This window comes from Penaeus chinensis, chromosome 9 (assembly GCF_019202785.1).
Source record: "Penaeus chinensis breed Huanghai No. 1 chromosome 9, ASM1920278v2, whole genome shotgun sequence".
NCBI lineage: Eukaryota > Metazoa > Arthropoda > Malacostraca > Decapoda > Penaeidae > Penaeus > Penaeus chinensis.
The window spans coordinates 4,196,849-4,206,848 of NC_061827.1; the positions used below are offsets into that span (position 1 = coordinate 4,196,849).

Here is a 10,000-nt window from a genome sequence, read left to right on the forward strand (position 1 = left end):
GACCATACACTGATTGAACTCCAAGGCAGCAGTCGGGCACCATTATCATATCTAGGTATAACCGTGCAAATCTGCAAACACATTGCGCGTATGTGATGTGTATGCGCATACACTGTATCGGTCTATGCCGTTTCTTTGGATCCATCAGCTGCGTGGAGAGCTGGAGCATGCTGCATGGGCAACAGCTTGCTCCTCGCTTTCTTTCCCCCAAACATTAACTCTGCCTTTACGGGAGTGGGTAGAGACAATAATTCCATAGCCGACATCGACTGATGGTAGCTTTCAATATATATATATATATATATATATATATATATATATATATAGAGAGAGAGAGAGAGAGAGAGAGAGAGAGAGAGAGAGAGAGAGAGAGAGAGAGAACAAAAAAGGGGTTAGATATACGGATAAAGTACTTGCCTAGGTTAGTTTCTCTTATAAAAAATATTATTCAGTGAAATTGAATTGATTAGCAAATAAAATGTAGAAACATGACTAAAAATAAAACATATAATGGAACACCCGTTTCCATAATCAAACTATAATGGAAAGCACTATGACAAGGGATGCCAATATTTGTTTTATGTATACATAACTGAAGAAATGGTTAATTACAAAGCTTCACAGAAATACAAACTGATATCCACGTCCAGAAGAGATCTCTTATTAAAATCCTTCTCAGACATACAAAATAGGTGATATTTCAAATATGTCAAGTAATATGATAAGCCATAATAACTTATATGTTTTGCATAATCAACTGCATACTGTATATAAATGCATGTGATCATAGGAACACAACGACAAATCAGAGTATGAAAAATTCAAAGCATTTTATTGAAGAACAACAGGTCTGTCTAGCTTCAAGTTTTACACCATATGCTGATATTGACCATAGTTTGATTTCTATGCAACAGATTATGCCCCAACCTCATAGCTGTGTTAAAAAATGTTCTTGTTGTCTTTATTGTGCAAAATGGCTTGGAATTGTTAGAATAAATAATTAAAATTTGATCATATATATATATGTCTAATGCATCGTGTGTCATGTAAGGAATAAAATAAAACGCATTATCACAAGCTGATAAACTGATCTGAATGGTCAGTATGTATATCTATGTGTGTGTGATAAATAGTTAAATGTATGTGCGTGTGCGTTAATGTATTCAGAAATTTATATACATATCTTTTTACCTTGACAACCATGGACATGAAAATAAAATGGATTATTTGGGAACTTGAAATAACTACTTATGCTTAAATAGTTTATTACAATATCCTTTGTATGTACAATCAGGATACCCAAGAACACTGGGCCTCTGGCTAATGGTGGCCATATCCTCCGTGGCCAAAACCATGACCGAAGCCATGGCCAATCCCATGTCCGAAACCATGGCCGATCCCGTGACCGAAACCATGGCCGATCCCGTGACCGAATCCATGGCCGTGTTCGATTATGTGCACGTCGTGACCGTGTCCATACCCATGACCATGTCCGAACCCATGACCAAACCCGATTCCATGGCCAAATCCGTGGCCGTGTCCAATTCCATGACCATGACCGTGGCCATGTCCAACATGGACAACTTCATGACTGACGGTGTGACCGTGGCCATGGCCGATGCCGTGGCCGAAGCCATGACCTAATCCAAAACCACCATGTCCAAATCCATGGCCACCATGTCCGAATCCATGGCCACCGAATCCATGGCCACCAAAACCATGACCGCCGAAGCCGTGGCCTCCAAAGCCATGGGAAAAGCCGGGTTCTGCCTTCGGGTCAGCCTTGGCTTCGGGTTCGGCTTTGGCTTCGCGCTTGTAGATGCCGTGGCCGTAGCCGTGTCCGAAACCGTGGCCAAGTCCGATTCCGTGACCAAAGCCGTGACCATGTCCAAAGCCGATGCCGTGCCCATGCCCAAAGCCGATTCCATGTCCATGACCAAAGCCATGGCCAATGCCGTGTCCAAATCCGATTCCATGACCATGGCCATAACCACCATGGACTACTTCAGTAACGACTGTATGCCCATGCCCATGCCCATGATGACCGTGCCCATGACCAAAGCCAATTCCGTGGCCGTGGCCGATGCCAAATCCATGACCAATGCCGTGACCGTGGCCAATGCCGTGACCGTGGCCAATGCCATGACCGTGGCCAATGCCGAAGCCTAAGCCAAAGCCATGGCCGATCCCGTGTCCGTATCCGCCGGCAGGTTCAGCCTCGCGTTTCTGCTGGCCTGCAGCGGCGGCCACCAAGAGCAGCACGATCTGTGGGAAAGTTTGTAGGTGTTTATTTATGCGAAGATATTTGTAATAACATGTGACTATGACGATATTTTTGAATGAATGCTTGAATGGATGGGTGGGTGGGTGGGTGGGTGGGTGGATGAATGAATGGATGGACTGATACAAAACGGGTTGGTTGGTCGGATAGATGAAATGATGGTTTCTTGAGAGCGTTGACTGCTCTATACCTTATCCATTCGAAATCTATTAGTTCCTTTTTTCCACACTGCACAACTTTATATCACTGAACATTGCCAACAAATCTGCAGAAACACTTTTGCATGAAAATTTCCTTAAATTCTTTCCTTCTTGCAACACGATTTTGTTATGTTCTCTCCCGGTCCTTCAAGAATTGAATTCACGTGGACGCTACTCACTGCAATGGCCCTCATGGTTCTGAAGAGATGGTGAGTGAGTGAGTGTACCGACCGTTGGCTGTCGATCACTCTATATACCAGGCAAGGAATGTGCGTTTCACGGTATTTGGCGAAAGAACTGAAGGAGAGTGTTACTTTGCATAAAACGGAGGTTATCGAATCAATGTAACACATTTTCTATTGTCATCGTAGGAAGATTTTTTTTTTTTTTTTTTTTTTTGTGTATACATAGAGATTCGGAGTTTTTAACAGAACGTAAGTTGAATTAGATTTCCATAAAATCTTGATTGGGTTTGAGAGTTGGCTGATTAAAAAGAAAAAAAAAAAAAAAAAAAAAAAGAATAACGTGAAATTATTCTTAATTATATATATAATTAATTCTCCCCCTCTCTCTTTCCTTTACTTTCTCTCTATCTCCCTCTCTCTCTATCTCTCTTTCCTTTTTTCCCATTTCATTAAATAAGGTTTAGCCTTGATATAGATTTTTTTTTGTATTGAATTCAGGAAAAAAAAAACAATTGTAATGTTTGTTCATTTATAATATTTTTCTCTCGGTATGTCGTTCATTTTAAGCTTATAATTATTTTTAAAGGATTTTTTTTACGGCAGAGTATTTGGGAATATTTTTTCGCTGTAATATCATCACTATAGTCATACTACAATTACTGTTATTAGTATTGCTCTTTATATTATCTTATACTATATTATCTTTAGTTGCAGATTGGCATTATTATTATTATGATTATTCTCTTTCTTTCTTTTTTTTTCTCTCTCTCCCTCTCTTGCCCCCTCCCTCTCTATCTATCTATCTATCTTTCTCTTCCTCCTTTCTCTCTCTCTCTCTCATACCCCTTTCAGTATAACCTCTTGTATAACCTTCTGCTGTTGAATAAAGAAAACTTTCGCTTTCACACAAGGACAGCTCTCACTCACGCCACGCACAATGTTGAATTCTGAGAATGCACTTGTCTGTGAATATGTGCATTCAATGTCAAAAATAAAGACGCAAAAAAGAGAAGAAAATCTTGTAACATTCATTGTGATACATATATTTGTAACAATTGCAGAGGTATACCAAAATGTTAGTAAACATCCAACATCATGTACATAATACTTTACGAAAATTGTGATAATGGTTAATAATTAAAACAAATAAATGTGCTAGATATCAATAAATGGTAATTGTAGTTTGTGATAGCATTAAAGGTAAATGATAATAAAGAAGATTGTATTGACGATGATGATGAACAGGATGACGATGATAAATGTTAACGATAAAAGGTGTATTAACAATGAAGGTAATAAAAACATTACAGGACATGGTAACAAACTGATAATTGTTATTATCCTAACTATTATCATTATTAGAATAATAATAACCATCATACCAATACTGAAAATAATTGGAATGATAACAATATGAATAATTGCAATGGTAATCACCATACTTCTTGCAAGAAAAATATAATAATATTAAGCAACAACGTTTCACAGTATCACTATTATCTTTATCAGAATGTATCATTATCATCACTAAATTTATCATTATCTTTATAATTACCGTTATCGTAATTACAATGTATATATGCAGACTTTATCATTACAATATAATATATATATATATATGTATATATATGTATACGTTTTCATTACAATATATATATATATATATATATATGGGTGTGTGCGTTTGGGTGTGTGCAGTAATCAAAGTAATTATCATTACCTTAATTATTGCCATTACCTTTGTTATTATTATCTCATGATATTGTTTGTGACCTTTTTGTTTCATAAAAATAATGTTGGTAATTATATTAATGACGATATTAATTATATTAATATTATTAATAATGATAGTGGTAACTGTTATTGTTCAGTCTTTATCATCATACCGATCTTTACTCATTATCATTACTAATTACTACATGTTGCTATTAATATTTCTACTACTATTTTCGTTGTTGTCATATTTCTTACTGTTATTGATATTATTAACATTATTATTGTTATTATTACTTTTATTAGTGTCGTTTATGATTAGTATCATCACTAATGTTATAATTACTATTATTATTATTATTTGAATTAATACTTTTACTGTTGTTTTTGTTGTCGTTTTTATTTACATGATTATTTTCACCATCATTATCATTATCAAAATTAATATTATTGTTATCGATATCATTATTAATATCATTATTATCACTATTATTGTTTTCATTATTATTATTATTACTATATCATCCTTATCCTTATCATTATCATCCCACCTGCCCCACACGCATAAAAAAGACAAACGACAGTCCTATACAGAGTTGCTTTGGGACAGATGACATCGGAGTATGATAATAAACAAGGTACATTTTAATTCATAATGATAATTCGTATATTAGTAAATATGCGTTATGGTCATTGCGTAACAAACCTTCAAGAAGGATGTGATGATAATGCATAACACTAAAAAGCGTCGCGATGAAAGACAAAGATAGCGAGACAAGGAGACAGAGAGATGGAAGAAAAGCGTTAGACTTGTACAGAGATGACATAGAGACAGAGAGAGAGGAAAAATTAGATTAGAAGAAACGGAAGCAGAAAAATTATAGAGAGAAAGAGAGAAGGGAACAATAAGATTTGAAGTGAAACAAAAAAATAGTAGAGAAGAAAGGGAGACAGAGAAGGAAATAATTAGATTTGGAGAGAGACAAAGAAACAGTAGAGAGATGATAGAGAGATGAAGAAGAATAAATGATACAGGGAGAGATAATGGAGAGAAAGAGGGAAAGGAACAATATGATCTGAAGAGAGGCAAATAAACAGTAGAGAGATGATAGAGAGATAGCGAGAAGCGAGCAATTAGATTTCAACCGTCTGCGCGTAAAGCAATTAGTTTTGGAACCCCCGCTACAGAGACTGACACTGCTGACGTTGGACAAATTGGCGTCACTCTCGTCAGCAAATGCAGGAAGCCTCGTTCGTATTTTGCTATTCAGTGCTTTGAACTTACACTTGTGCATTTGAATAACTAATTTGTGCTTTAGCTTACTGTTAACGCCTGGGATTGTGTGTGATATGTCCTTTGTGATTTCTTTTCTTTCAAATACTGCAGCTTAAATTTTTTTTTTTTTTTTTTTATCTTTGTGCTGTCAATACGATGTATCTGACTTTATGGGGGAATGCTATGTATGCTATTTTAAAGTATTAATATTTCCCGTAATTAACAGTATTCACAGCTGTCCACTAGATCTAGCATTGTATCATTTTGATATTTGGTAATGATTCCAGTGATAATTAACTGAATTAATTATGGATACATGCAATAACTGCGTATAAACTATTGCCAGGTAAAATTTGTGAAGGCATCGGCCTTAATTAAACACATTTCCCTTTCTTTTATTGCTTTTATGATTCATCAATAATTATTTTTTGAATTTCTGCTCTTTGTTTTTCGTGTTCAAGATACCATTTATCCTTAAAAGCTAATGTACCTTAATGATAAGATTTACGAGCAGTTCAATAAAGAGATCTCAGAGAACTTAACCCCTTTTCTGGTTCGTTTCATAATAATTTATCTAACCTTATGGTTTGTACTGTATATTAAGTTTCAGTTATACATTGCACCCCTCTGTGTGTGTGTGTGTGTGTGTGTGTGTGTGTGTGTGTGTGTGTGTGTGTGTGTGTGTGTGTGTGTGTGTGTGTGTGTGTGTATGCATATATATCCATATATATGTATGTGTTATGTGTCAATTTTGGCCAAAACCTTGCAAGAGCAGTAGTACTCTCCTAGAAACCTCCTGACAAGATATATAGACAATGAAGTACCTCTTAGAACCAGTCCTCCACCACTCTGTATAAGCTGTAAATTCACGCGCTATGGGGTAGTAATAGCGTAGTGGCGAATACTTTATTACTATTACAGCTTTTACTACGTCTAATTATTATGTTACAACTGTTCCTGCTGTTCAATATTACAGAAGTTATATCTCACTTACTATGAAGTTTATCACCAATATGCCAAAAAAACAATAAGAAATAAAGTTTATTATTCTTACTATCGTCATTATTATTAGTATGACGATATTATGATGACAGTAAAATACAATAGTAAATTTAGTTTTTCCCTCACTGCCAATACGTATTGTGGCATTACATGAAGTGTTATAACATTAACATTTTTATCTTTTTATTTTTTTATATTAACATCTTTATCTTTATATCTCTATATTTACATTTTTATCTTTATTGACATTTTTATCATCAACATTTATATGTAGTCTTTGGCACTCACCACCTACTTTATCAACTAAATACCTCCCCTTACTGTTTGAAGAAAGTTAAGAAAATGTTCAGTCTACTATACTTTTAAGAGTTAATTCGTGTGAAATCTGATATATTACACTTCGTATCTGCCCCTGTTTCTACAAGAATATGCTGTACACAATAGGAATAAGGAGAAATTGAGGTTTTACAAAAAAATATTTTCTACATGCTTTATGTTTACACATTCAGGGGCTTTCAGGAGCATTTTAGTTAGTTTATTTGAATATTTTTGGTTAATTTATCTTTGGTAATTTAATTTGTTATTCATTCACTATTTATCTATTTGTTTTTATTTCTTTATGTTTGGAAGATACACATTATTGTGGCTCATTCCGCACTCCTATATATACCTATTGTCATAAATTTCACCCTACCTCACTCCACGATCAACAACGCGATGCCATGACCATGTACATCTGCATGATTGATTCGTGTATTAACCCATAAATTCCAGGGATGAATATGCGACCACCAAATCCTATTTCAAGAGCAGTATCACTACATCCATAACCGTCAGACCCACCATTAACGAATCCCGCACGAGAGACGTGGGGGCCCCATTCAGGTAAGCTCTGACACTTGCAGCGGCTCTAAATGTAATGTATGCTCTGCTTAACATTTGTAAATGGTGCTGACGTATCTCTCGAAAACATAATAATGGTCGAGTGAGACGCCCAACCCAGTATTCAGGGTCGTGTTCTTAGACCATTGCCAGTTTCGAAATGACGATCGTAACCCAATGCATGGTGGAAGCTCAATGTCAGCTCATGTCTCCTTATCTTGGCTTAGTTTCTCAGAGGAGGCACGTAAGACGACAAATATCATTAACTTATTGCCTTTACAATTTCTCGATCTATTACCATTATCCTTATTAGCAGAATCGGCAGATAGTTATCACAATTTCATAGTTACGAGTAAAAGCATGAGCCCTGGGATTATGTGGCTCATTGGCCTTGATTCTTGGTGCTGCTTGATTAGACACTTTCTTAATTTCACCCTTGGAGGCCTCGAGGAACCTGAAACCCCACGTGCTGTTATTACCATTATTATTATTATTATTATTATTATTATTATTATTATTATTATTACTATCATTATTATTATTATTATTATTATTACTATCATTATAATTTTATTATTTTTATTATTACTATTATTATTTTCATTATTATTACTCTTATTACAATTACGCTATTCTTTCAGAAATTGTTGCGGAAAACAGATCATGATTTAATGTGCTGAAATATTTCATGAAATACATCACAATGTATTGACAAAAATGATCGATCTTCAGTAGACGTCAATGATAGTAAACTGTAATATTCGACGAAATCGGGTTAATTAAAAAGTCGTATGAGGTCTTTTTCACTCAGCATTCGAGTTTTGTTACCATACGCCTTTTAATGTTTAATACACGTGATTATATGTGAGTGTATTTGTTGCTCTTTTATTATTATTTTGTAGTTACTCACAAACAAATTACGACAGTATAACTCCACAATCAAAAAAATTACACCAACAACTTGGAAAGTATACAATACTGATAATAAACATGCATATTCACGGATCGCAAAATACATGCGTTTTTAAATACACAAAAGCGAAGGATCATACAACCCCAGTTCATTTGTATGTAAAAAAAAAAGAGACCCCATGCACGGTAAGCAAAATTTCACGAGTGCATAAATCAGTTATAAAAGTTGCACTTCGCTTGCCTTCAAATGCCACAACACAGGAGGCCCGAGAGACGCTAGTTGCGACCGGTGGATTTTACGAGCGAACCTTAAAAGGATCTCAAAGTAAGCTTCAAGTAATGCCCAGACTACTTCGCGGTGCTTTTACTCACATCACTTTCTATTTGGGTGTTATTTCTGTAGAGGATTTATTTTCAGTCATTTTATACCTGTGGGTTTATGGGCTGAACGGTAATGTATCGGGCTCGTAGGTTAGAGATGAAAGGCTTAATATAATGTGATAAGTGAGAACAAATTGTTAGGTTTAATGATTACAGGATATTGTATACAGGTATATATGGACTAAAATTAATGATCATAAATAAAGTAAAATCAGGTAGGCAGTATGTGTGTGTGTGTGTGTGTGTGTGTGTGTGTGTGTGTGTGTGTGTGTGTGTGTGTGTGTGTGTGTGTGAGGCCTTAAGCATGTCTGCATCTGTTCTGCATCTGTTTATATATGTACGTAATAACGTGCCATGACTTTTCTCATTTCTTATGCTGTTGTAAGCAGTAATAGGTTGCAATAACAACAGTGGCTGTATTATCAACATTACTGTTGTTGATGTTATTGCAGGTAGTGCAATTTATGTCGTAGGTGTAACTGTGGTATTTAAAATATTTATTATTATTATTATTATTATTTTTTTTTTTTTAAATTATTATTATGTATTATTATTATTATTATTATTATTATTATTATTATTATTATTATTATCATTAGTGTTATTTTACAAGTAGAAGTAGTAATAACAGTAGTGACTGTTCTTGTTTTTGCTTTAGAAGCAATTTTTACTCATAGTATCAGTATTAGTAGTAATATTGGTTATAGCAGTACCTTTTGTTGTTCTTGTTATTGCTCTCGTTGTACTACTAGTGACTTTTTATGATTACTGTGATTATGATCAGTACTTTGCTTGTTATTAGTATTAATAATAAAAGAAGTAATATCTTTACGATGTGATTTTTGTTATATTTTAGTACCATTGAATTTATAACTAATCATCCTCATATTCGTTTTATTAGTAATTTTAATGTTTTCATTATACTTTTTTCATAGTTACTATTATTTACCCTTACTGCTGTTATTGTTTATAGAGTTGTTACTGACTATGTAATCGTATATAGACAGTAATGATAATAGTAACGATGATTATAGCAGCAATAGAATCTACAGCAACATCAATAATAATAATGATACTGAAAATAATAATAATAATAATAGTAATAATAACGATAATAATAATAACCATAACAATAATAATAATAAGGTGACAGTAATAATGATGGTGA

General features: G+C 34.4%; 1 protein-coding gene across 1 annotated transcript in view; it reads right to left on the reverse strand.

Annotated features, from left to right (window-relative positions):
* Window positions 1-5,674, reverse strand: part of LOC125028617 (fibroin heavy chain-like) — a 12,735-nt gene extending 7,061 nt beyond the window's left edge. Inside the window, exons 1-3 of the mRNA XM_047618088.1 lie at window positions 5,576-5,674; window positions 3,510-3,629; window positions 1,353-2,265 (exon numbers count right to left, since the gene is read on the reverse strand). Of these exons, the coding sequence (XP_047474044.1) occupies window positions 1,353-2,265; window positions 3,510-3,629; window positions 5,576-5,674 (1,132 nt within the window). The remainder of the gene's footprint in view (window positions 1-1,352; window positions 2,266-3,509; window positions 3,630-5,575) is intronic.
* Window positions 5,675-10,000: the final 4,326 nt, after the last annotated feature.